General features: G+C 43.0%; 2 protein-coding genes across 2 annotated transcripts in view; both read left to right on the forward strand.

Annotated features, from left to right (window-relative positions):
- Positions 1 to 26,823, forward strand: part of LOC139166905 (uncharacterized) — a 984,072-nt gene that overhangs the window by 459,277 nt on the left and 497,972 nt on the right. The gene's annotated exons all lie outside the window — the stretch shown is intronic.
- RASA3 (RAS p21 protein activator 3) overlaps positions 1 to 26,823 on the forward strand; it is a 188,510-nt gene that overhangs the window by 47,368 nt on the left and 114,319 nt on the right. The window contains exon 2 of the mRNA XM_070751116.1: positions 17,992 to 18,109. Coding sequence (XP_070607217.1) covers positions 17,992 to 18,109 — 118 coding nt within the window. The remainder of the gene's footprint in view (positions 1 to 17,991; positions 18,110 to 26,823) is intronic.

Below are 26,823 nucleotides of genomic sequence, written 5' to 3' on the forward strand. Positions count from 1 at the left end.
GCTTTTTAAATGCCTTAAGAACTGCATTTTAAAAAAAAGATTCTCGGAACATCTTTGATTTAAGCTGAAATAAGAAGAAGGTGATCAAAATAGTAGATTATGGCCACAATGCATGTAATAAATAGGCTAAGCTTTGTTTACTATATATCCTATGGACAACTAAGAAATAAGTATGATGCAAACACATCTGATCCAAGGGGGCTATGTTTTTTTATCCTCCCAACAAAGCAACTTTCTTCAGTGAGGCCTGTATTTGCTAGATATTGTAGAGACATTAATTCAGTGCTTTAACTCAGGTCATGGACAGGGAAAATAAAACAGGGAACTCAGATTGTAATTTGAGCATCCTAAAGCGAGACTGGCACCCACAGTTACGAAGACAAGCGCAAAGAAATATCATCCAAAAATCAGGAAGAGGAAGAAAAATAAAACAGGCAAAGTCCAGGATGGATTAGAGCAAAAATTACAAGATCAACCCAAAGCTCAGAGGAGCTTATAAAAAAGCATCCATGAGCTGAGGACTGGATTAAACGACTAATGAACGTCATCAGGGAGGCAAATTCTCACAAAATTCAACTCAGTCCATACAGTTGGGAGGCTAGAACAACTCATCCTGGACTCTTCTTTCGATGTGAGGAAAAATTAAATTCTTGGTCTAGAAAAGCAACACAAATGTTGGATTTTATTTATTTATTTATTTATTTATTATTTGGATTTGTATGCCGCCCCTCTCCGAAGACTCGGGGCGGCTCACAACAAGTGAAAAACAATCCAATACAATCCAATTAATTAAAATATTATAAATTTAAGAAAAATCCCCTATACTAACATACACACATACAGGCATACCATATATAACTTCAACGTGCCCAGGGGGAGATGTTTAGTTTCCCCATGCCTGACGGCAAAGGTGGGTTTTGAGGAGTTTACGGAAGGCAGGGAGAGTAGGGGCAGTTCTGATCTCCGGGGGGAGTTGGTTCCAGAGGGCCGGTGCCGCCACAGAGAAGGCTCTCCCCCTGGGGCCCGCCAACCGGCATTGTTTAGTTGACGGGACCCGGAGGAGGCCCACTCTGTGGGACCGAATCGGTCGCTGGGATTCGTGCGGCAGAAGGCGGTCTCGGAGATATTCTGGTCCAGTGCCATGAAGGGCTTTAAAGGTCATAACCAACACTTTGAATTGTGACTGGAAACTGATCGGCAGCCAATGCAGACTGGATTGTATAATCATTATCAGTACTGTCAGTCATTTGGTCACAGATCGGACCAAATTCTGAAGTTTTTAAAGAAATAAATCATATATAAGATTCCATAATTCCTGAAAGGTGCAGTGATAGTTTGAAATCTGGCTCTATTCATCTGGAAGCAAAAGAACATAATAGTGGATAGTTATTTGGAGAAGTGACATCACCTATAAGCCTGAGGAAGCAAAGTTAAAGCTACAGACTCTTTTGACTGCACCGTTTGGAATATTTTGAAGATGCCTCTGCAGACCTAGATGAACTCCCAGATACTGTAATATCATATGTTAGCTTTTGTGAAGACCTATCTGTACCAACCAGGAATTTGCGAATATAAAGCAACAAAAAACCTTGGATAACAGCTAAGTTTAAGCAGCTATGTTGTTCCAAAGAGGAAGTCTATAGAAAAGGTGATAAAATATTTTGTATTGTATATTTTATATGTTGTGAGACACCCTGAGTCCTCTGAGAGGGGCGGCATAGAAATCCAAGAAGGAAGGAAGGAAAGAGAAAGAAAGAGAAAGAAAGAAAGAAAGAAAGAAAGAAAGAAAGAAAGAAAGAAAGAACTGGAGTGGTGCAGCAGGTAGAGTGCTGTACTGCAGGCCACTGAAGCTGACTGTAGATCTGTAGGCCAGCGGTTTAAATCTCAGCACTGGCTCAAGGTTGACTCAGCCTTCCATCCTTCCGTGGTGGGTAAAATGAGGACCCGGATTGTGGGGGCAATATGCTGGCTCTGTTCAAAAGTGCTATTGCTAACATGTTGTAAGCCACCCTGAGTCTAAGGAGAAGGGCAGCATAAAAATCGAATGAATGAATGAATGAATGAATGAATGAATGAATGAAGAAAGAAAGAAAGAAAGAAAGAAAGAAAGCTGTATAATCAGGCCAGAAATGTACTAACACGGGAGATCAGAGCAGCAAAAAGAAGCTACTCTGAAAAGCTAAAGAATTAGTTCTCAACAAATGAACCAGCAAACATGTGGAGAACTCTTAAAAACATCCCTGATTATGGCAAACCATCTCTCCAGGCTGAAGGAAATCAGCAACTGGCAGATGACCTGAACATGTTTTACTGCAGGTTTGAAAGGAAACTCCAGCCACCTATCTCCACAATCCCCATCTCTGACACACCAACAACAGCCAAGCCTCCTACAGCTGATCCCATGCCGTTAGTGATAACAGAAAAGGAAGTGCAACCTCTAGTGATAACAGAAAAGGAAGTGCAAGACTTATTTCACAGATAAAAGCCAGGAAAAGCTACAGACCCAGACAAGATAACTCCTTTCTCCCATGCCTCTGGAAGGAGAGTCCAGCATGGGATTTAGCTCAAGTCTTATTGGTAGGGACTGAGTTTTAAATTAATATCATTATCATATTAAGTAGGTACCGCCCCCTTGCTGCCCCAGAGGCTCAGTTTTAAAAAACTCAGTCGAAGATGGGACTTTGAGTTTTTGCTGCTAGCCTGAGATGCTAGAAATAGTGTTTAAATTGTAATAAATGTACTGTGTTTTGCCTTTCTAATGTGTTTTTTCTGTTTTCACAGGTTCTTCCTTCATTACGGGGTATCTGCCCTCCGCGGGCAGCACCCCCCTCAGTTCCCTCAGGGGGCCTCTTCTCTCCGAGAGTACTGCCCTGAAGAGGAAGGTGGGCCAGAGATCACTGACCTCCGTGGCCAGATCTAGCCTTTCACCCCGAGTGTGGAGGGGTCCGTCCCCTACCCACTGGCGGGGGCAGCGGACATGAGAGGGGCGCTCAGACTGAACAAGGCGTCTGGAGCGTTTTTCGGCGAACAGCGGAGAGAGACGGCTGGCGCCTCTCTTGATAGCCGCCGGAGGAGCGGCTGGAGTGCTTCGTAATTGCGCCGATGAAGCGGCTAGTGCGTTCCCCAGTTGCCGCAGGAGAAGCGGCCGGGGGGGGGGGCGCCGTCTTAATTGCTGCGGAAAGCGGCTGACGCCCCTTGGATTGCCGCCGGAGAAGCGGATGGAAGAATTAAGAGCGCCTCTCAGCTGACGCCCATAACAGCCGGCGCGCCTCTCAGCTGAGGAGAGAGAGCCGGTAGAGGCTTATAACGCCGCGAACGGCTTTGGGTGTGGAGGCCGTGGGCGCCGTTTGCCCAGTTCAGCAGCGAGCGCTTTTGGGTTGCACTCACTATAAGGCCTCAGGCAGAGGCGGTCAGGTCCCGCGCCCGCCATTTTGAATTGAGCGCGGGAGGCGTTCCCGCCCAGATTAAGGCGCGAGTCTGGCGAAGTGCCAGCGGCCGAATTCTGCCCGGCAACAATTCTGATTGGCTGTCTGCTCACGTAGTGAGCAGAACTGTCATTGTGGTCTCACAGAGTTTCATTGTCGGTGGCTCGCCAAGAGAATTAGTCGTTTTGCTAGAGTATTATTTGTGAATAAACGCTGCCCCAGTTATATCGTACGAGAATGGCAGACCAGCAGGGGCTTCCAGGGGAGGAGACATCCCAGTCTAAACCCCAGCCAACTTCCAAGGGCAAGGAGAAGTTGTCTTCTAAGCCCAAATCTAAGTCTTCCCAATCTTCCTCATCTTTGAAAGAGACTGAGAGGAAGATTAAAGCATTGGAGCAATGCTTAGAAGCGGCCTTGGCCTCCCCAGCCTCGGGGGTCCTACACATTCCCCCCTTTCAACCGCTTCTGCCACCAGGGGCTGCATCGCCTGGACTTGGGCTAGGTTCCATGGGCACTGCCACTGAGAAGGATTGGTCCCCAGACCGGCAGGCCTTGCCATGCCCCACTCCACCATTGACATCGTCCAATTTCAGGCCTGAGAGGCCTGCATCGGTTGGCCACTCTCCATATGGGACCTCTGGGGGAAGACATCCAACAGGCCCTCCTTTTGCTACCTTTACACCTACGGCAGCAGGACTGAGACCCCAGCCTGATGCCTGGCAGGCCTTTCCCCCTTCCCTGCAAGAACTGATTTCAAATGCATACACTCAGGGAATGGCGGCGGCAACTCAACGAGATCCTTCAATACCTCTTCGCTCGAGTCAGTCCAGAGATCTTTGGTCAGCTCCTCCGCCCCCCTCTGGGCTGGACTCTATGGCAGGTGACACAGGGCTGCTAGAAGGGGAGAGCGAACATGATAATGAGTTGTCTGATGATGACTACAATTTCCCTGAACAGCCAGCGCCAGCAGGGCTATTTAAACCAACCTTGTTTAGGGTTCTCTTACACAAGGCTAAGCAGGCCTTGGATGTCCCAGGCTCGGCAACGCCTATGGAGCCGGGGGATGGCTTAAGAACATCAGCTACCCTGTGCAAAGAACGGCCTAAGGAGTCTGACAACATTCCGGCGTCGGACATATTCCTTCAGAATATAAAGCGTCCGTGGCAGCATCCGGCGGCGGCCCAGGGACCATCAAACCTGGAGCGTCGTTTCTATACCTTTGATGAGGACATCGAAAGTTTACTGCAGTTTCCTCCAGTGGACAGACTGGTCGCTACGCTGGTATCCAATGCAGTGGTGCCGTCCGAAACATCGGACAGCCTCAAGCCTGATGAGCGAAGGGCCGAGACCCTCTTACGGAAAACGCATGAAATGGCGGCGTGGGCGCTCCGGGCCGCTTCCACGGCTTCCTTCTTTAACCGCGCGTCCATCATGTGGTTACAGGAGATTCAGGCCAGACTGGGACAGGAGGACTCCCGACTCAGGCAGGACTTGAACAAGCTCCTGGCGGCGGCCGAGTTCTCGGCGGATGCTACCTTGCATGCCGCGAAGTTTTCAGCACGAGGCATGGCGTCCACCATCTCGTCTCGACGTCTTTTGTGGCTTCGACATTGGCAGGCAGATGCCAAATCTAAGTGGCGTCTGTCGTCTGCCCCCTTTGAGGGCACTAAGTTGTTCGGCGAGGTCCTTGACTCGGTTCTGGTGGAGGACAAGGATAAGCGGAAGATCCTCCCTAGATCGTTCCGTCGTCAGGACCGCAGTACTCCGCCATATCGCCGCCGTCAGTCCTTTCGGTGGGACCCAGCCTCCAACGTTGCCCAGCAGTCAAGACCCTATTTTCAAGGACAGTTCTCCCAGGCGTATCCTTACCGGGGAGATAGGACTTATTTCCAGACAAGGAACAGGGGATTCCAACAGGGTAGACGCCCCTTCAGGGGGTCTAACCAACGTGGTTTCAAACGAGGAAAGTGACTGCAGGGAGGACGTTCCTTTAGGGGGCAAACTACAGCAGTTCAGCGCCTCCTGGAGGATTTCATCCTCGGACACATGGGTGATCTCCACGGTGTCTCAGGGACTAGGCATAGAATTTTTTCAACCTCCTCCAAATCACTTTGTGACCTGCCCGCTCCCAAGGGATCCAACCAAACGGTTTTTGCTGCAGCAGGAGGTTGCTCACCTCCTGGAGATCCAGGCTATCGAGCCGGTGCCCCCTCCGATAGCGGGCCGGGGGTTTTACTCCAGGGTGTTTATCGTACCCAAGCCGTTGGGGGGTTGCTGGCTAATACTGAACCTGAAACGCTTGAACAGATACGTTTTATATCGCAGGTTCAAGATGACATCCCTGAGGTCCATTCTGACATCAATTCGACATCGGGACCTCTTAACTTCTATCGATTTAAAGGAGGCCTATTTGCACGTCCCGATTCATCCGGACCATCGGAAGTTCCTTCGGTTTTGCCTCCTCGACATGCATTACCAGTACAGGGCAATGCCGTTTGGCCTGTCCTCAGCCCCCCGTACCTTCACAAAACTTCTGGACACTCTGATGGCCACTCTACGCTCTCAGTCGGTTCGGTTGCTCGCTTACCTGGACGATATACTTTTACTTTCCAAAACCAGGGACACAGCTCACAGAGATCTGCGGGCTACGATAACATTGTTACAGGACCATGGCTTTACAATAAACAGAACAAAGAGCCATTTTTCACCCACAACCAGCCTAATTCATCTGGGTTCGGTGATAGACACCAGTGCCAGGGAGGTCTACCTCTCTCCAGAGAGAAAGTACAGGGTACAGGATCTGGTGTCCAAACTCCAGCGGCAAAGAAAGGTACCGTTGTCCTTCCTGTCCAAGGTTCTGGGCACCCTGGTGTCCTGTGTGGATATAGTTCCTTGGTCAAGGTACCACTTTCGGACACTACAATGGACATTACTACCATAGCAGAGACTCCGTATAAGCCATACCGACCGTCTGATCTCCTTGAGTCAGCTGCTACGGCGTTCACTCAGGTGGTGGAGGTCCCCGGTGCTACATCAGGGTTCTCCCTTTGGCCACCTCCAATACACAATACTGACCACAGACGCGAGTTTGCTGGGATGGGGTGCCCACGTCGAACATCACGGGACTCAAGGAGTTTGGCACCCTCAGGATCTCACCCCAGTAAACATAAATTTCTTGGAGTTGAAGGCCGTGCGTCTAGCCTTGTTGACTTTTGCATCCGTACTGGAAGGGAAACACGTTCTGGTACGGACGGACAATGTGGCGACCAGGGCACACCTCAACCACCAGGGCGGGACCAGATCTATAAGGTTAATGCAGGAGACCATTCTGCTGTTCGATTGGGCAGAGTCACACCTGGCGTCGTTACATGCGGAGCACATAGCCGGGGAGGAAAACACCACTGCAGATTGGCTCAGCAGAGAGGCTCTAGACCCAGCAGAGTGGAGCCTAGACCCACAGCTGTTCCGAGAGGTGGTCGACAGATTCGGGAATCCCACTGTGGACTTATTCGCTACTCGCCACAATGCACAGCTCCCGCGATTCTATTCCAGGTTTCCCACGCCAGAGGCCAAGGGGTCCAACGCGTTATACCTACCTTGGCCGAAAGACCTGCTGTACGCGTTCCCACCAATTCCTCTACTTCCCAGGGTAATAGAGAAGATCATGGCGGAGAGGGCAGATGTGCTTCTGATTGCACCACACTGGCCCCGACGCCCTTGGTTTGCGGACTTAGTGGGACTTTCAATTGTGCGGCCTTGGCGGATTCCGGATCATCGGATTTCCCTTCACCAAGGAGCGATACGGCACCCGGAACCTCAGTGGTTTCATCTGACCGCCTGGCAGTTGAAAGGGACAGGTTGAGGCGCTGGCAGATTCCAGAGAATGTCATCGCCACCATCCAGTCTGCCAGACGCCCTTCTACATCCAGGATCTATCAGGCAACATGGGCTGCCTTCACATCCTTTTGCAAGAGAAAGCAGTTGGAGCCACTGGAGGCTCACGTGATACCTGTGTTGGAGTTTTTGCAAATGGGAATAGACAAAGGTTTGGCCCCGAACACGTTGCGGAGACAGGTGGCTGCCTTAGCAACCATAATACGGACACAGGAGGGCGGGGGTTTGTCGCATCATCCCTTAATTAAAGATTTCTTAAGGGGAGCCACCAATACACATTCCCCGCCTGTTCGACGGTTCCCCACTTGGGATCTAATGTTGGTACTTCAGGCTCTCACTGCACCACCATTTGAGCCGTTGAGAACCGTACCATTGCGAATTTTGGCTCTTAAAACTGCCTTTTTGGTGGCAGTTACGTCCGCTCGCAGGGTGTCGGAATTGTCGGCCTTATCGGTTCGGCCTGATTTGTGTATCTTTTTTCCTGAGAGGGTAGTTCTTCGTTTAGACCCTACGTTTAGACCCAAGGTTAATACTCATTTTCACTGGGCACAAGAACTTATCTTGCTGAATTTCTGTGCTCACGGAACCCACCCGTTGGAGCTTAAGTGGCATAAGGTGGATGTAAGAAGGGCCCTGAAGATTTATATCAGGCGCACGGGTTCGTTTCGCAAGACTGAGGCGTTGTTTGTGTCTTTCAGTCAACAGAAGATGGGTCTCAGGGTGTCCTCACAGACTATTAGTCACTGGTTAAAGTTATGCATCGTTGAGGCGTACAAGGCAACCTCGACTTCCCCTCCGGGTGGGATCATGGCGCATTCGACACGGAGTGCGGCAGCTTCTGCCGCTTGGACCACGCAGGCTGCTATCGAGGACATCTGTAGGGCAGCTACGTGGGCAACACCTACCACGTTTATAAAACAGTACAAACTAGATGTGTTTGCTTCGGCGGAAGCAGCGTTCGGGAGGAGAGTACTTCAGCGAGTGTGTACTACGCAGTCCATGGTCCATGGATCTCCCTCCCTTGAGCACTGAAACTTGGGTATATCCCATGCTGGACTCTCCTTCCAGAGGCATGGGAGAAGAACCGTTGAACTTACCTGAACGGTCTTCTCCATGTCCTGGAAGGAGAGTCCATACCCTCCCAGTTGTACCATGGACTATTGTTGTTTTTGTTATGGTTCTGGGTTAATAAAGGTTATTGTTATACGGTTAATATTCCTTTCGTTTTTTAAAACTGAGCCTCTGGGGCAGCAAGGGGGCGGTACCTACTTAATATGATAATGATATTAATTTAAAACTCAGTCCCTACCAATAAGACTTGAGCTAAATCCCATGCTGGACTCTCCTTCCAGGACATGGAGAAGACCGTTCAGGTAAGTTCAACGGTTCTTTTGCTTAAAAGACTGTGCTTACTAATTATCTTCACCCGAATCTTCAATAAATTGCTAGAGATATGCTATGTTCCTTCTTTCTTCAAACCCTCTACTATCATCCCAGTGCCGAAGAAGCCCAACATCAATGAGCTGAACGACTATAGACCAGTTGCTCTAATATCTGTAGCTATGAAAACTTTTGAAAGGCTAGTGCTGTCCTGCTTGAAAACCATCACAAATCTACTGTTAGACCCCTACAATTTGCATACTGATCAAATAGATCAACAGATGATGTTGTTAATATGGCTCTGTACTACGTCCTACAAAATCTTGCATCTCCAAAGACCTACGCAAGGGTCCTCTTTGTAGACTTTAGTTCCGCATTCAATACCAACATTCCAGCTAGCAATAGCAATAGCATTTAGACTTATATACTGCTTCATAGTGCTTTTACAGCCCCCTCTAAGTGGTTTACAGAATCAGCATATTGCCCCCAACAATCTGAGTCCTCATTTTACCCACCTTGGAAGGATGGAAGGCTGAGTCAACCTTGAGCCGGTAATGAGATTTGAACTTCTAAACTACAGTTAGCAGTTAGATAAAGTAGCCCGAAGTGCTGCACTCTAACCACTGCACCACCTCGGAATCTGAACACACTTGTAAGTGGATCATAAGCTTTCTGACAAACAGGAAGCAGCAGGTGAAGCTATGCAGAATCACATCAGATACCTGTACAATTAGCACAGCCTCCCCCCTTTCCAAGGCCGTGTGTTCTCTTCACTTCTCTATCTATACCAATGACTGCATCTCTAACAAACCATCTGTTAAACTACTGAAGTTCACAACAATGATTGGACTTATTCGAGACAATGATGAATCCGCATTCAGACGGGAGGTTGGACAACTATCTGGAACTGAATACACTCAAACAGTAGAAATGATGGTAAACATTAGAAGGAACCCTAAGGGAAAACTTCCACCGCGTACAATACTAGATAACACAGTATCAACAGTAAAAATCTTCAAATTTCTAAGTTCGACCATATCACAAGATCTAAAATGGACACCTAACCTCAAAACCAAGAACAGAATGTTCTTTCTGCGCCAACTCAGAAAGCTCAAACTGCTCAAGGAACTGCAGATACAGTTCTACAGAGGAATCGTTGAGTCTGTCATCTGCACCTCTATAACTGTCTGGCTTAGTTCTGCAACCCAACAGGATCCACACAGACTTCAGAGGATAATCAGAACTGCCGAAAAAACAATTGCTGCCAACCTGCCTTACATTGAGGACCTGTACACTGCACGAGTCAAAAAGAGGGTTTTGAAAATATTTACAGACACCTCATATACTGGACACAAATTGCTTCAACTCCTATCCTCAAAATGATGCTATAGAGCACTGCACATCAGAACAACTAGACACAAGGATAGTTTTCCCCCGAACACCATTATTCTTCTAAACAAATAATTCCCTCACCACTGTCAAACTATTTACTAAGTCTGAACTACTATTAATCTTCTCATCATTCCTATCACCCATCTCATCCTACAAATGATTATATGACTGTAACTTTGTTGCTTGTATCCTTACGATTCATATTGATGTTTCCTAATATGATTTGATTGTTTATTTGTACTCGGACTATCATTAAGTGTTGTACCTTATGATTCTTTATGAACTTATCTTCTCTTTTACACTGAGAGCATATGAACCAAGACAAATTCCTTGTGTGTCCAATCAACGTTGCCAATAAATTCTATTCTATTCTATTCTATCCTATCCTATTCTATTCTCTGAGGCGAGCCATGGTTAGACACCACCTACATTTGGAGACAGTCTACAATGACCGGTTTGGACCTTTGAGAAAACCAGCCTATTCCTTTTCTGATAACCTGCTGAAATGAAAAGGAGTGGCAGCCCCCATTTTGCTTATTTGACAGCTTCCTTTCAGAACAGTGAAATAAATTAGCTTATTTAAGCTGAATATAAATTAGCATGGATAAAAACAAGTTAATAAATCTCATTTAATCAAGTATATTTTTTGAGCAAGCAATTACAGGATTTCAATTACAGGTTATTTTGTATTGTTTATAATTTAAAATACTGCTTTGCATTTTGCTGTCTGTTCTTTAAACAAAAAAGAACAAATATTAGCAGATAATTCTCAGTAACTTTAGTTCGTGAAGTATTAGTTACATGTCTGGTGGACCTACGTCCATATATTTTTAGTTATTCTTTAGCATAGCAAGCTGATTCTTTAGCCCAAACATTGCTCTAAAGCAGTGTTTCTCAACCTTTCTAATGCCACGACCCCTTAATACAGTTCCTCAAGTTGTGGTGACCCCCAGCCATAAGTCTAGCGCCAATTCTCCCAACAGAGCTTGAAGCTGATTGGCAGGAAGGTCAGAGGGACACCCCACTGTAAACCCCTGATTGGTTGGATTGTAAAAATGTGTTCCAAGGTGCCAGAATAGAAGCTTTAGTTCCTAACACCATGAGAAATTTGTCTTTTTCCCTGGTTTTAGGCGACCCCTGTGAAACAGTTGGTCGACCCCCAAAAGGGTCCCGACCCCCAGGTCTGAGATCTGTTACAGTACTATACCCAATTTTTTATTGAACACTAATGTTTCAATAATATTTGAATATATTATTGTTCTTTGTACTATTTTGTGCCTTTTATGATAAAAGAAAATTGAAATGATAACTACATAAAATGAGAATTGTCATATTAAGTCTTGATAGGATAGGATAAAAGGTTCGTTCCTCTCATCTAAGTAAGGCAATCAACGTATGTTTAAAACTGATTACAGATGGGAAATAGTTCAACTCTACAATTTGGTTCGAGTTTTTGTTTTGCTTTGTTTTATTGACATTTTAAAAAATTATTTGAATTCCATTGCATCAGACTTCTAAGTTTATTTTAGCTCCTTATAATTAACACTTCATTTTAAAAGAAAGCTTTAAATGTTTTTAATGATTGAAGTAACTGAAGAAAGAAACTGAAAGAAAAAATTAGAAGATTCAATCCACTATAATAAAAACTATAAATAAATGCATGCTTTAGATTAGGAAAGGCCTAGACAAATGTAGAAGGTAGCAATATAGTTCATAAGTAGCACTAGGGAAATCCATATTTAGGAGTCTGATCCACAGGAAGAAAATAAACAGTTGTGACAAAGTAAACATAAGATTGACATAAGAAAAGCAAAAACAATATTAAAAAGTATATTGCTATGTTAGCATTTAAACAATACAATAAAAATGTAAATATTGGTTCGAAAGTTGAAAATGAAGGAAAGCAGTGAAGGTTGAATTTATTTGCAGTTTAAGGTGCAAGGTCTTTGGGAATGCAATTAATATTACAGTGGTACCTCATCTTACCAACGCCTCTTCTAACGAACTTTTCAAGATACGAACCCGGTGTTTAAGATTTTTTTGCCTCTTCTTCCGTACTATTTTCACCGTACGAACCCAAGCCGCTGCTGCTGGGATGAAGGGGTTTCTTTTTTTAAGAAAGAAAAGGTAGGGGTGGCTTGGAGGGGGAAAAGACTCCATTGAAATAACTAGGAGAACAGCGTGTTTGCAAGCACTGAAAGAGTGTCTTTTTAAGAAAGAAAAGGGAGGGGCGGCTTGGAGGGGGAAAAGACTCCATTTAAATAACTAGGAGAACAGCTTGTTTGCAAGCACTGAAAGAGTGTCTTTTTAAGAAAGAAAAGGGAGGGGCGGCTTGGAGGGGGAAAAGACTCCATTTAAATAACTAGGAGAACAGCTTGTTTGCAAGCACTGAAAGAGTGTCTTTTTAAGAAAGAAAAGGGAGGGGCGGCTTGGAGGGGGAAAAGACTCCATTTAAATAACTAGGAGAACAGCGTGTTTGCAAGCACTGAAAGAGTGTCTTTTTAAGAAAGAAAAGGGAGGGGCGGCTTGGAGGGGGAAAAGACTCCATTTAAATAACTAGGAGAACAGCGTGTTTGCAGGAACTGAAAGGGTGTCTTTTGAAGAAAGAAAAGGGAGGGGTGCCCCCCTTGCCTTTCTTCCTTCCCACTCACCCTTTAGCCTAGCCTTGCTTCTTCCACCCGCCCCCTTTAGCTGCTCCTCCCTGCCCTCTGTTCGCCTCCCTTCTAAAGTTTGGGATTTTCCTGAAGGATTTGCAGGCATTATTTGCTTTTACATTGATTCCTATGGGAAACATTGTTTCATCTTACGAACTTTTCACCTTATGAACCTCCTCCTGGAACCAATTAAGTTCGTATCATGAGGTACCCCACTGTACTTTGTACAAAATCAGCAGTGAAGAAAAATGAAAGTTAGGATGAAATTGGAAATGAAGTAATGGGTGTTGTAAGAGCTTTTGTCATGTTATCGTACTTGGAGTATGAACCCGATCTAGAGAAAATTGTGATTTTAAGTTTCATGAAAGAAGATGTACTATTGTAAAACGTCTGAACTGAGTTTGTATGATTTATGATTTGGGTTCTATTTCTTTAAAGGAAAAGCTAAACATATGAGGCTTTTTTTAATTTGGGGAGTAAGGAAGAGAACACTAGTTGAATATGATAGCAGTTAGAAAAATTATGCCCAGTGATTCATTGCAGAGGAAGTAAATAGATTTTTCTTCCTTCCAAAAGGACTTAATGCAGTGTATATTTAACTTAACAGAATATCCTATCCCAAGATGATGGCTAGAAGCCTTAAAATGATTTCAGCAAATCAACTTCTCTATGATTTCTAGCAGATAGGTTATTTGATACCTTCTTATTTAAAGGTTAACATTTATAAATGTGGAGCAACCTGTAACACTCAGTGTAATTTTTGCAGATGAAAGCCAAGAGAATTTAAAAGAGAAGAAACAAGGATGGGAGGGAGAACTGTAATCCATCACTGACGAAAGTAGGAGAAAAAATAATGGAAGGGAAAGAGAAGAGCCTCTGCAAATGATGAGTTCAATTTTCTGATAAGAATGGTCTGGCCTTTTAACTGCTGGTGGAGGATGTACAAAATGTTATCATGAAGGTAGAGAAAGGACAGAGAATACCCCAAACAATTAACAGATTGGAACAACTCTGCTGTTGTAAAAGTTTGTAAGATGTGGAGCTTGGGGCTTTGAAAATAGGCACTGGTGTCATCTTAAAGTCACATGTTACCTTAAGAATATATTTATTTTATTTATTTTATTTATTTATTTTGTCCAATACACAATACACATTGAATAGATATGTAATAATAGAATGCAGCTGTGAGGGCAATCATGGGCTTTCCCAAATGTGCCATTGTTACACCAACACTCCGCAGTCTGCTTTGGTTGCCGATAAGTTTCCGGTCACAATTCAAAGTGTTGGTTATGACCTATAAAGACCTTCATGGCACCAGACCAGATTATCTCAGGGACCGCCTTTTGCTGCACGAATCCTAGCGACCAGTTAGGTCCCACAGAGTGGGTCTTCTCCAGGTCCTGTCAACTAAACAATGTCGCTTGGCGGGACCCAGGGGAAGAGCCTTCTCTGTGGCGGCCCCAGCTCTCTGGAACCAACTCCCCCCAGAGATCAGAATTGCCCCCACCCTCCTTGCTTTTCGTAAGCTGCTTAAAACCCACCTCTGCCGCCAGGCATGGGGGAATTGAGATACTCTTTCCCCCTAGGCCTCTACAATTTTACGCATGGTATGTCTGTATGTATATTTGCTTTTTATAATAATGGGTTTTTAACTGTTTTTAGTATTGGATTGTTATTATATGTTGTTTTATTATTGCTGTTAGCCGCCCCAAGTCTCCGGAGAGGGGCGGCATACAAATCCAATAAACAAACAAACAAACAAACAAACAAACAAATAAATAAATAAATAGAAAAGAATAGAAGAAAAGATATAAAAGTATAGGTGAACATATTTGAAAGGAAGAAAAGATAAATGAGATAAGGAGAGACAATTGGACAGGGGACGGAAGGCACACTGGTGCACTTATGCACGCCCCTTACTGACCTCTAAGGAACCTGGAGAGGTCAATCGTGGATAGTCTAAGGGAAAAATGTTTGGGGTTAGGGGTTGACACTACTGAGTCAGGTAATGAGTCCCACGCTTCAACAACTCGGTTGCTGAAGTCATATTTTTTACAGTCAAGTTTGGAGCGGTTAATATTAAGTTTGAATCTGTTGCGTGCTCTTGTGTTGTTGCGATATTTTTCAAGCTTTCAAGACTTATTAAAACTCATTCCCCTATTGTCAAATTGGTGGAGATGGGAGGGAAGAAGAAGAATGCCATGGATTTTTGGCAGGACGCTGTAGTTGGTAGTTCTTCTGTAAATCAGAAAGGATCAGAAGGTAAATTTCTATCTATGGTTGCAAATGACCATGGTTAAGGTGATCAGAAACAAGGTATGAAATAGTATCATTTGAAGCAGTGTACTTTGAAATTCTGCTGTTGTGGATAGCCTCAGTCTTAAATGAGATAATCCTCAAAGACTGCAAAGACTGAAATCCAAAAATGGCTATGATCAAAAAGCCTGACAAATTAAAGTACTTGAACGCATAATTCAAATCATAATAGCACTTTATCCCTTTCAACATAATATTCAATCCCAGCTGTTTTCTGCTAGGGGGGAATACAATAGATAGGTCTATGGAGAAAAATATAATCAATTGGCACATTAAAACTAAGCTTCAATTTTTAAGGAAGGGTAATTAAACTTTTCCCCGTTGCATTATTTTTCTTGCTTTATTTCTAAATATTAAAAATCTAAAATAAATGTGTAGTGATGTGTCCAGTTACAACCACATCTCTCTCGCTATTAAAGGTAAACCAAATCTCTGCTAACTTTTTAAACCCTATCATGCCAAGCCATCTGCACAGTGATTTAACAGCTGAAACCCTCATTTGTCAACTGACCTATTCATAAGGTGTGCTTTGACTGCCAACCTCTTGTGTGAGAAAGCTGATTAAATTAAAGTTGCATTCAACTTGTAAGTTGTGTCTTTATATCATTTCTGCCAAAAGGTAGCTTTAAATGAATGATTATTAAAATAATTGGAAAGAGTAGTTTGAATATTAGATATCTGTATTCTATTTATGATACTCATCCAAAATCTTTATTTTCTTGATATGAAGAGAGTGTAGGTGTAAATTAAGCCTTTTTTTCCTGGGAATTCAATCTATGGCATTGGAGGAACATGTCAGTCCACTGAATAGTTTTGTTTAATTCTGAGAAACTTGAAACCTATATTACATTTTTTTCTGAAGATATTATATCCAAATGCCACATCTTTGACAGATGTCTATTTAGAACGTAAGAACATAAGAAGAGCCATGCTGAATCAGGCCAAAGCCCATCGAGTCCAGCATTCTGTGTCACATAGTGGCCCACCAATTGTCCCTGGGGATCTTGAGCAGAAAGAGAAGGCAAGACCCTCCCTTTCCCTTGACCCCCAACATATGGTACTCAAGGGAATCCTGCCTGCCTCAACCAACATAGAGGCGGCACATGGACATCCGTTTCAATAACCACCGATACACTTGGCATCCATGAATCTGTCTAATCCTGCCTTGAAAATATCAAGGCTGACAGCTGTCACGACCTCTTTTGGAAGTGAATTCTATAAACCAACAACCCTCTGGGTGAAGATATATTTCCCCTGGTTTGTCCTCACTTTCTTACTTATGAGCTTTAGGGAGTGCCCCTTCATCCTAGTATTGTGTGATAGAGAAAATAATTTTTCTCTATCCACCTTTTCTCTCCCATATTTCCCTAGACTATTCTCATAGAAATGGTAGATTATTCCATAATTTGTCACTTTCCTTATTACAGTTTCAAGCTAGCATCAAGCATACCATTATGCAGATAGTGGTGCCACTTTACTCAAGATGACATCCTCTCAACAAATGATTTTTTGGATCAGTGTTCCACTTATTCTTGGGATCCAATGATTTCATAGGTGATACCATCAGAAATATGCAAATCATAGAACCACAAAAGTGTTAAATAGAGTGGTACCTGTACTTACGAACTTAATTTCCCATAGGAATCAATGCAAAAGCAAATAATGCCTGCAATTGGGGAAACCACAAGGAGGGTGGAGGCCCTGTTTCCTCCAGGAGATTCCTAGAGAGGCCCCACAGAGGCTTCTCCCCGCCTTTTCTGGCCCTTTTGCCTCCCAGGAGATTCCTAGAGAGGCCCCACAGAGGCTTCTCCCTGCCTTTTCCAGCCCTGTTTCCTCCCAGGAGATTCCTAGAGAGGCCCCACGGAGTCTTCTCCCTGCCTTTTCCGGTTACAGTTTCGGGGGCTCGGGTTTGTAAATGGAAAATGGTTCTTGAGAAGAGGCAAAAAAAATCTTGGAACACCTGTTTTTTATCTAGAAAAGTTCGTAAGTAGAGGCATTCTTAGGTATAGGTACTACTGTAAAAGGTGAGTCAACCCGCCTTCCCAAAATTAGTCAAACTAATTTGAAATATAAAGCACAAAATATAAACCAGAGCGTTTAGTCAATTTTCTTCTTCTCACTCCCATTCCCATCCCTGTTTTCCATGTAGTATGTGTGACTCATATTTCCTAATTTAACATCTTCGTAGTACAAAATATGTACTGTTCACCACTAGTGGACTCTGAATTAGTTTGCTACCGGTTGATTTGTGATTCCCGCACTCGCATCCTGGATGGATGGGCAGAGCTTCCTGCCACTCCTACCGATTCTAAGAACTGGTCTGAACTGGGAGCAACCCACCACTGCTGTACATCCACACACATAATATATCCACCACCACCACCAAATAGCTCCTGGCTGACAGTTCTGAGAGTTTAAAGGGAAAAGACCACATGTCCAGTCTCATTTGCAGCCAAACTAAAATGGCTGTGGAGACACAAGGCGTGTATTGTGGAGTGGATGGAGATGTGGCACTTCCTTGTGTCTTTTGTTGGACTAATTGGAGCTAAGCTGGTATCTCTTTTCACATGGTTCACCTTGAGGCGTCTGAGATTATCTGCATGGGAATTTTTGTATTGGGAGAAGAAGGAAATTATGACACCTGGAACAACTAAGGGTGTCTCTGGGCTGGGATAAGAAGGAGTTAACATCATGGGAAGGTCCATCAAACATGGTTAGCAAATAGTTTGTTTGCTCTATGGACAGCAGGCTGATACCCTTGTTTCATATCTTAGTTTTAAAATCGCGTCATAAAAGCATCTTTTAAATGTGTACTCCAACTTGAGCAAAGCATATTGCACATGTTAAGATGTATTCAGTTGATCTATCAGTTTATGAGATGAATATCTCTCAGCTGTATCAACACTCTATGTCTTCTTTTTTATCTTTAGGGGAAGCCAAGAATCTTCCTACGTATCCAGGGCCAAACAAAATGCGGGATTGTTACTGTACAGTAAACTTGGACCAGGAAGAAGTTTTCAGGACCAAAATAGTGGAGAAATCACTATGGTAATATTTCACTGAATTTTAAATTATTATTTCAGCATTTGTATCTTAATTTATTTTAGGCACATTATTTGTGAAGTGAGAACTGTCATCAAGTAATTTGTTATGTATGTAATGGAGCACAAATATAATGCAGAATGCTCAATAAAATCCCTAGCAACTTTATTCCTCCAAATCTTAAAATAAAATAAAAAATATTCTCTTGTGTTTAGTTTTTGTTTTAATACATTTGATGTAGGTCCATTGCCTTTGCTTAGAAGCTTATAGCAGTATACAAAATGCAACTCAACCTACATGGCATTGGGCCAGAATACATCTGGAACCGCCTTCTACCGCACGAATCCCAGCGGCCGATAAGGTCCCACAGAGTTGGCCTTCTCCGGGTCCCGTCGACCAAACAATGTCGTTTGGCGGGCCCCAGGGGAAGAGCCTTCTCTGTGGCGGCCCCGGCCCTCTGGAATCAACTCCCCCCAGAGATTAGAACGGCCCCCACCCTCCTTGTCTTTCGCAAATTACTTAAAACACACCTTTATCGCCAAGCATGGGGGAGTTAAGATATTCTTTCCCCCTAGGCCATTACAAGTTATACATGGTATGTCTGTGTGTATGTTTGGTTTTACTATAAGGGTTTTTAGTTGTTTTATAAATTGGATTGTTACATGCTGTTTTTTTAATCATTGTTGTTAGCCGCCCCGAATCTGCGGAGAGGGGCGGCATACAAATCCAATAAATAATAATAATAATAATAATAATAATAATAATAATAATAATAATAATAACTCTTTCCTCCAGTATTTTCCTACAATTACATCCTTATGTGGTAGGCTGGGCAGATAGAAGGTGACTGGTCTAGAGTTACTCACTGTGGATGAAGATGGCTGTGGGGGTCCGTAAGGATTGTAGGGCTGTGGGATGAGATTAGGGTCTGTGGAGGTACTACAGCCATAAATGAAATTAAGGTGCATGTTGCTAGGAAAACAGAGATAGGAGAGGTCCATTAATGTATGGATAGAAAGTGGCCAAGTAAGAATTATGTTCTAAAGTAGTCTAATACTAACAAAAAGAGTTGCATCTTTACAGATTTTCTAAACCTTAAGAGAGTAGAGATTTGGGAACAGAATGTAGAAAAAGACCCTTTCCTGCTTTTGGGAACCAGGCCTTGGACAGAAAGGCAGAATCTTTAAATTAATATATACATTTGGTAACATCTGCCTGCACTGCTGAATATTATATTCAGGAAATAATTACATGAATATGCATTTTCCACTGTAGCAGAATTGTCACGTCTTACTGTAGAAGTACATGGAAGGTTCGAACAGCAGCACAAGTTTCTACTTTACTTTTTGCTTAACTGGTTGCAAGTAATTCTGGACCTCATGCCAAAACAGCATCTTTAAAGTCTGTAGTCCTAAACAGTTGCTGCTCAATTAGGTTATAAGAATCCCCCCGCCATTTTGCCTTTTCTTAATCAGCCTCATAGACATTGGTCTGCGCTCATTTTTAACAAGCGGATTCATAACTGTCATGCCTGAAATGAGAGGGAGACTGTTTGGTACCGTAGGCTGCCTTGTCTCAAGGTCTAATATTTGGTGAGACTTATACATGTTCATAAAGACACATTGATTGGGAGCAAAACAGGGAAAAGAGTATCCATGATTAGCATTGTTAGGGATGCATAATGATTAATTGTTCTTTTGTGTTTCGTTAGGTATAAGGATGGAGAGCAGGGTAGTTTAAAGAAGTACAGCGATCCCTCGATTTTCGCGATCTCGATCTTCGCGAAACGCTATATCGCGATTTTTCCCACCCGATGACGTCACTCTCTTCCTTTCTCATCTTTCTTTCTCTCTCTCTTTCTCTATCTTGCTTCTTCCTCTCTCACACTCTCTTCCTCCCTCTCATCTCTTTCTTTCCTTCTCTCTCTTTCTCTATCTCTCCCCCTCTTGCTCTCGAGCGGCGGGCGGCGGGCGAGCGGTGGGCGGGCAGCAGCGAGGAGCCGAAGATCGGGGTTTCCCCTTTGCGTGGGCGGCGGGGAAGACCCAGGGAAGGTTTCTTCGGCCGCCCAGGAGCTGATCTGCTCGGCAGCGCCGCAGCAGCGAGGAGCCGAAGATCGGGGTTTCCCCTTTGCGTGGGCGGCGGGGAAACCTTCGGCTCCTCGCTGCTGCGGTGCTATCAAAGTAATCCTTAAAAGCTACTGTCTGGAAGGCTGTCCCATTTTTGCATCTGCCATATTTTTTTGAATCTATAAACAAATTTCATAGAAAAAACAAGGGTGCATTTACATTTGCAGAAGGATGTATTTAACTTTGTACCATATGGAAGCTGTTTCAGTTTCTACTCATTTGGGAATTCATTGTAACATGCAATTTGACTAAGGGAACCTAAACTTTTGCATATGATTTACTAATTATTTGTACACTGCATGTTATACTTTTCATATGCATATTTGGTTTCTTTCTGTTTTAACTCTGTAATGTTAAATTCCTGCCGTGGAATACATCATTTGCTGTAGCATTTTTAATTACTTTCTTTTAAAAATTCATTTAAAAGCCACATGGGAGACATTCAGTTTGGAATCGCTTATTATTTGGTTGCGGTGTAATTCTGCATTCATAATTCTTCCATTTTGAGAAATGAAGCAGTATTTTTAATTTTTAAATTTATCAAATACCGTATTTTCCGGCGTATAAGACGACTTTTTAACCCCTGAAAATCTTTCCCAAAGTGGGGGGTCGTCTTATACGCCGGATACTGATTCCACAGCACCGTTCCCCATAGGCTGCGCCCGCGCAGACCAAAATACCGCCCCGCGCGCAGTCCCCATCCCCCTGCCAGCCCATGGGGGGGCGGGGGCGGGTAGGCGCCGACAGTAGAAGGCGCTGCCCCCGCCCGATCTGCTCCCTCGCCTCCTCTTCCACCGAAAGAAACGCGCCGAAGCTGCCTGCTTAAGCCTCGCATTGCTCCACCCTGCTTCGTCCTGCCTGTAATCCTCTGTTGTGTTTTCGGGGGGGGGGGGAATGGCGGGAAAACCCTGTGCTGGCCAGGAAAGCCGGGTTTGCTTTCCGTGAAAGCAGCGTGCCTTTTAAACACGCTGCTTTCCTGGACCTCTTTCCTGGGGGGGGAGGGGAGTGGCCTCCTCCCCCACCCACCCAGGAAAATGTTGCAAGAAAGCAGCGTATTTAAAAGGCGCGCTGCTTTCACGGAAAGCAAACCCGGCTTTCCTGGCCAGCACAGGGCTTTCCCGCCGCTTCCCCCCGAAAACACAACGGAGGTCCAGGATGACAGGCGAAGCGGGGTGGAGCAACGCGAGGCTCAAGCTGGTACCGGAAGACCTCCGTTGTGTTTTCTGCTGGGGGTGGGGGGCAGGAGGACCTTCATGGCTTTTCCGGGCAGCTGGCTTGAGCCTTGTGCATGTCAGCAAAGCCGGAGACGTGGAGAGAAAGGAAAGAGAGGGAGGGATAGAGGAGAGGAAAGAAGGAGGGAGGGAGGGAAGGGAGAGAAAAATGAACGAGAGGGAGAGAGAAAGGGAGGAAGAGAGGAAGGAATGAAGAGATAAATATAAAGGGAGAGAGGGAGGGGAAGGAAGGAAAAGAGAAAGAGAAAAAAGTGGAAGGAAGAGAGAAGGAAAGAAAGGGAGAGAGAAAGAGAGAAGACAGGAAGGAAGAGAGAGTGAGAGAGGGAAAGAAAGAAAGAGTGAGAGAGAAGAGAGGAAGGAAGAGAGAGAGAGTGAGAGAGAGGAAGAAAGCAAGAGAGAGAAAGGAGTGGAAGGAAGAGAGAGGGAGAGAGAAATGATAGAAAAAAGGGGGGAAGAGAAATGAGAAAATGATTGAGGCAGAGAATGACAGGAAAGAGAGAGAAATAGAGAGAGAAGTGACTCTTGATTTAAAGCATATGGTAAAAGCACTTAAATAATAACAGAGAAAAACCCCCCCAGCCCTCACCTGTTTTTATTAATAGTTATGTTTTTGGATTTGCTGGTTGTTTTAGTTTTAATAGTAATAGAGTTTGGTTTTGTTTTATTATTAATTTATTTTAATAAAAAAGTAGAGATTTTATTTATTTATTTATTTATTTATTTATTTATTTATTTATGCCGCCCAGTCCCAAGGGGACTGCCACTCAGACACTATACTTTTCCGCCGCTTCTTTCTTCTCCGCCTCGCCTCCGCTACTCCCGCTGCCACCTTTGCTCTCCCTGCCGGGGATAGTCTTATACGGCGAGTATATCTCAAATTCTATATTTTAACTGGAAAAGTTAGGGGGTCGTCTTATACACCCAGTCGTCTTATACGCCGGAAAATACGGTACTATCTAAGAGACTCCGTTGTAAGATAATATAATTGAGGGCGAAAACCTCCAAAGCATTATTAAAATTATCAAATTTCATTCCAAGCTAATAAAGGAATTACATAGAGTTGGGTATGAAGTTAACTGCTTATAGGTTTTACATTTTAATAAAATTCAGTATATTGCAGAGCTAAAAATTTAAATTATATATAAAAAATAATTATGAATGCCAATGGTTAAAACTACATATTTTGTTGTTTATTGCTTTCTCTTGCCCAAGAAAAAGAATGTAAGGAAAAAAATCTAAAAAGAATTACTGTACAGCCTTGGATATGGAATTTATCTAAAAACTGGGTAAGAGTATGCTCATGAAATACCTTGCAATTAAGAATGAGTCCAGAGAATTAATGTGTCCTAGTGGCCATAAAGCTGAACTGCTTTTACTGTTTCTCAGCCGGGGTTAAGTCAGGTTTTGTGAAAGAGCCTAGTAATTGACATTTTCAAGTTAAGAAAGGATTTGGGGAAATTAATTTATAGATATTTACTTAACAGTTGAGGTCTATAAAGAGCAGAACGCCTATAGTCCATTCCAACTCTTTGCAACCTGGTTACAAACCTGATATTAGTAAACTCTGAACCATTATCAGTAACATCAGTTATAACTTTCTCATTCATTTTCCTTTCCATAAATGTTAACCAATTGGAAAAAGGTTGGTATGTTTCTGCTTTAGATTTTATCAGATAACAGAAACCAAACCTGGAATAAGGGTCAACTATGCTAAATATATAACAGGCTCTACCTAAACTAGGTTTCTTAGGACCAATTATATGAGCAAATATTACCTCTAAAGGTTCTTTAGTTTTAAAACCATGGACTGAAAAAGTTTGGGAACCATTGGTCTAGATCCATCGTTTATATTCAATTTGTGGTTACCTAGGGCCCAGGAGCTTGTCCTCCCTAATTTTTGCCTGCATTGGCGTCATCTGACCAATGACACACATTAAACATTTGGCGACTGCTCTGGATTTATATCATCTGGACATCTATAATCTGCAAAACAGAGGTTCTCCTAGTAGCTTTCCAACCTTGTTCTCTGGAGCTGAACCATCAGCAGATGGATCCACGGCACAATTGCAAAGGCGTACAATCCTTCCACTCTGCAGTGATCTGATCGCATCATAGTACATTCTATGCAGAGCACATTGGCCTCGGCCGCCTGGACTACTCAGGTCTCTCTCTAGGAGGTGTGTCAGGCAGCTACCTGGGTGTCACCAATGCATTTCATATGACACTACAAGATTGACTTATTTGCATCAGTGGAGGAGGCCTTTGGCCGCAGAGTCCTATAGTGGGTTTACAAGGACCCCAGATAGTGGGACTAGGTATCTTCACTCCCATGGGATGTTTAGCTTGGGTATGTCCCATTCTGAATTCTATCTCCACCCACCATTTATTTTTATTTATTTATTTATTGGATTTGTATGCTGCCCCTCTCTGCAGACTCGGGACGGCTAACAACAATGGTAAAACAACATGTAACAATCCAATTTAATAAAACAACTAAAACCCTTATTATAAAAAACCAAACATACACACAAACATACCATGCATAACTTGTAATGGCCTAGGGGGAAGGAATATCTTAACTCCCCCATGCCTGGCGACAAAGATGGGTCTTGAGTAATTTGCGAAAGACAAGGAGGGTGGGGGCCGTTCTAATCTCTGGGGGGAGTTGATTCCAGAGGGCCGGGGCCGCCACAGAGAAGGCTCTTCCTTGGGGCCCGCCAAACGACATTGTTTAGTCGACGGGACACGGAGAAGACCAACTCTGTGGGACCTTATCGGCCGCTGGGATACATGGAGAAGGGTCATTGGTCCTACTTGATACGGCTCTTCTTGTGGGGTGGAGCTAGCATTCAACTCTGCCCAGGATTTCTCCGGTCCATGTATGATCTGTTCCAGGGTGGAATTGAACGATTGCCAGGAGTGCTTCATGGAAAGTCTGGATTTTTGACTTGGTGTTCTAAAACTAGTTATGTCGAGTCTGTTTCTTCTGATTCATCAAAGCTGAGAATAATGGCAGATGGAGTATCACAGAAAAGTTGATAGACTCAGTCCTCACTCTGATTGGATGAGGACAAACCATTCTGAATTCTAGCTCCACCCCACAAAAAGAGGTGTGTCAGGTAAGACCAACCCCCCTTTTAACCTGATTTTAAATCCATATGTTCGTTAGGCATTCAACAATTTATTGAAACCTGTAGTAAATCTCAGATCATGAATTTGCTTATATTTCTCACACATGTATAATTTGTGACAATCAAAGGTTCTTCTATAGGATCCATTATCATGGAAAAAATGAATGTGGTGGGCTTATTCTGTGTAAAACTTCTTGTTATGAATTCTCTACATAAAGATTAAAGCAGATCAATTCCCTCTTTGCTCAGCTTTTAGTAAGCTCCAAAGACTTTTTTTTTAAAGTCCTGGTATGGTTCTGAATTTGGTTTATTTTTTGAATGTTTTCATTCAGTTCCTTATCTAAATATTTCTCTTTCTTTGAAACCAGCTTTAAATATTTTCTGTTTGCATCTGTAGATGTTTGTTTTGATATTTAAGATTTGTGGTCTGTACTGCTCTAAAATAATGTTATAATAATTTGATAGTTCAAGAGGTACTTGTTTTAGAAAGACACACTGAGAAAGACACACTGAGGGTCAGCTTTCTCTTACAAAGAATATATTGTTCTTGAAGGTCTTCCCAGTGTCCATTTGGCTGCATTCTTCTAGCATTATTTTTCTTTATAGACAAGTAGAAAAAGGAAGTGCTGCTTCTAGAAGTTGTTCTGAAATCACTGGATAACATGAATTTGTTGCCCATGTGACTGTTGTATTGGTGGGAATGTCACAACCTTTCCATATACTGTATAGTCTTTCAGGAATTCTGTAAAAATAAGACTTTTTAAAAAATAGGTACTCTCAACAATTTTGTAGGATTTTTTTCCCTTTTGGCTTGCTGTCTTCCAACATGGAACAAATTGATTGAAATTATTTTTTCCTTATTTAGAGCTTAATTGCTAATTAGGAAGATCATAGTTACAGATAATCCCATTAAAGGTCTAGGCTACAATATTAACTTGTATTCTGTAGGAGACAACAGCACTTTAAGTAGTCCGGAAGAGAACAGCTCTTCGGAATTATAAAATTATGTTTTTGTCTTGTGCTGAATAATGTTAATTTCTAGTTGGGGAAAGACATCCTCCAAATGAGCGACATAGTTCCAGTTAGTCTGATCAGATAGCAAATACAAATGGAATAGTTGGTTCAGGGTTCTGAATATGTTCAATCATGAAACCTTGTACTAAGAATTGATATTTCAAATTGAACTTGTCCAGCTGTGCTCTCCATTGAAATTATTATTATTATTATTATTATTATTATTATTATTATTATTATTATTATTATTATTATTATTATTACTATTATTGTTATGTCAATACAACACAGCAAATGAGATCACTATGCTGGATTTCGTATTTCATCACCAGTCAGGCGCTTCCCAAGCACCTAGGACTGCGTGATGTAGCAGCGAATTATGTTTGCCGATCCCAGTAAAGCGGCCTTTTGCAATTGACAGATGGAGATTTTGTCAATTCCGATGGTTTTCAAATGTCCGCTGAGATCCTTTGGCACTGCGCCCAGCGTGCCAAGTACCACTGGGACCACTTTCACTGGCTTATGCCAGAGCCATTGCAGCTCAATTTTTAGATCTTCGTATTTCACTAATTTCTCTATATTATTATTATTATTATTATTATTATTATTATTATTATTATTATTATTATTATTGTTGTTGTTGTTGTTATTTAGATTTATTATTATTATTTAGATTTGTTATCATTATTTAGATTTGTTATCATTATTTAGATTTGTATGCCGCCCTTCTCCGAAAACTCGGGCAGAATTCTGTTCTATTCTGTACAGGTTTTCTTGCCCATTTGAAATATAAACTCTGAAATGATTATCTGGGGATAAAAGACATCAATTTTAGGTACCCTTAGAATAAAGTTTGTTGGAACGAACATTCTCCAGAGATTCGCACTTCCCCCGCTCTCTCTGCCTTCCACAAGGTTTTAAAATGTCACCTCTGCCAATAGGCTTGGAGCCACTAAGTCTTAACATCTAGACCCGGCCAATGACTAAATGTATGGTGCATGATGGGGTGAATGTGATTGATTAATTTTAAGTATTGGTGTTTTTAAGGTGTATTTTAATTCAGATTTCTTACATGTTTTGTATTAACTTTTGTTGTGAAGCGCCCTGAGTCTAAGGAGAAGGGCAGCATAGAAATTATAAATAAATAAATAAATAAATAAATAAATAATCCAGCGACCAGTTAGGTTCCACAGAGTTGGCCTTCTCCAGGTTCTGTC

This window comes from Erythrolamprus reginae, chromosome 4 (genome assembly GCF_031021105.1).
Source record: "Erythrolamprus reginae isolate rEryReg1 chromosome 4, rEryReg1.hap1, whole genome shotgun sequence".
NCBI lineage: Eukaryota > Metazoa > Chordata > Lepidosauria > Squamata > Dipsadidae > Erythrolamprus > Erythrolamprus reginae.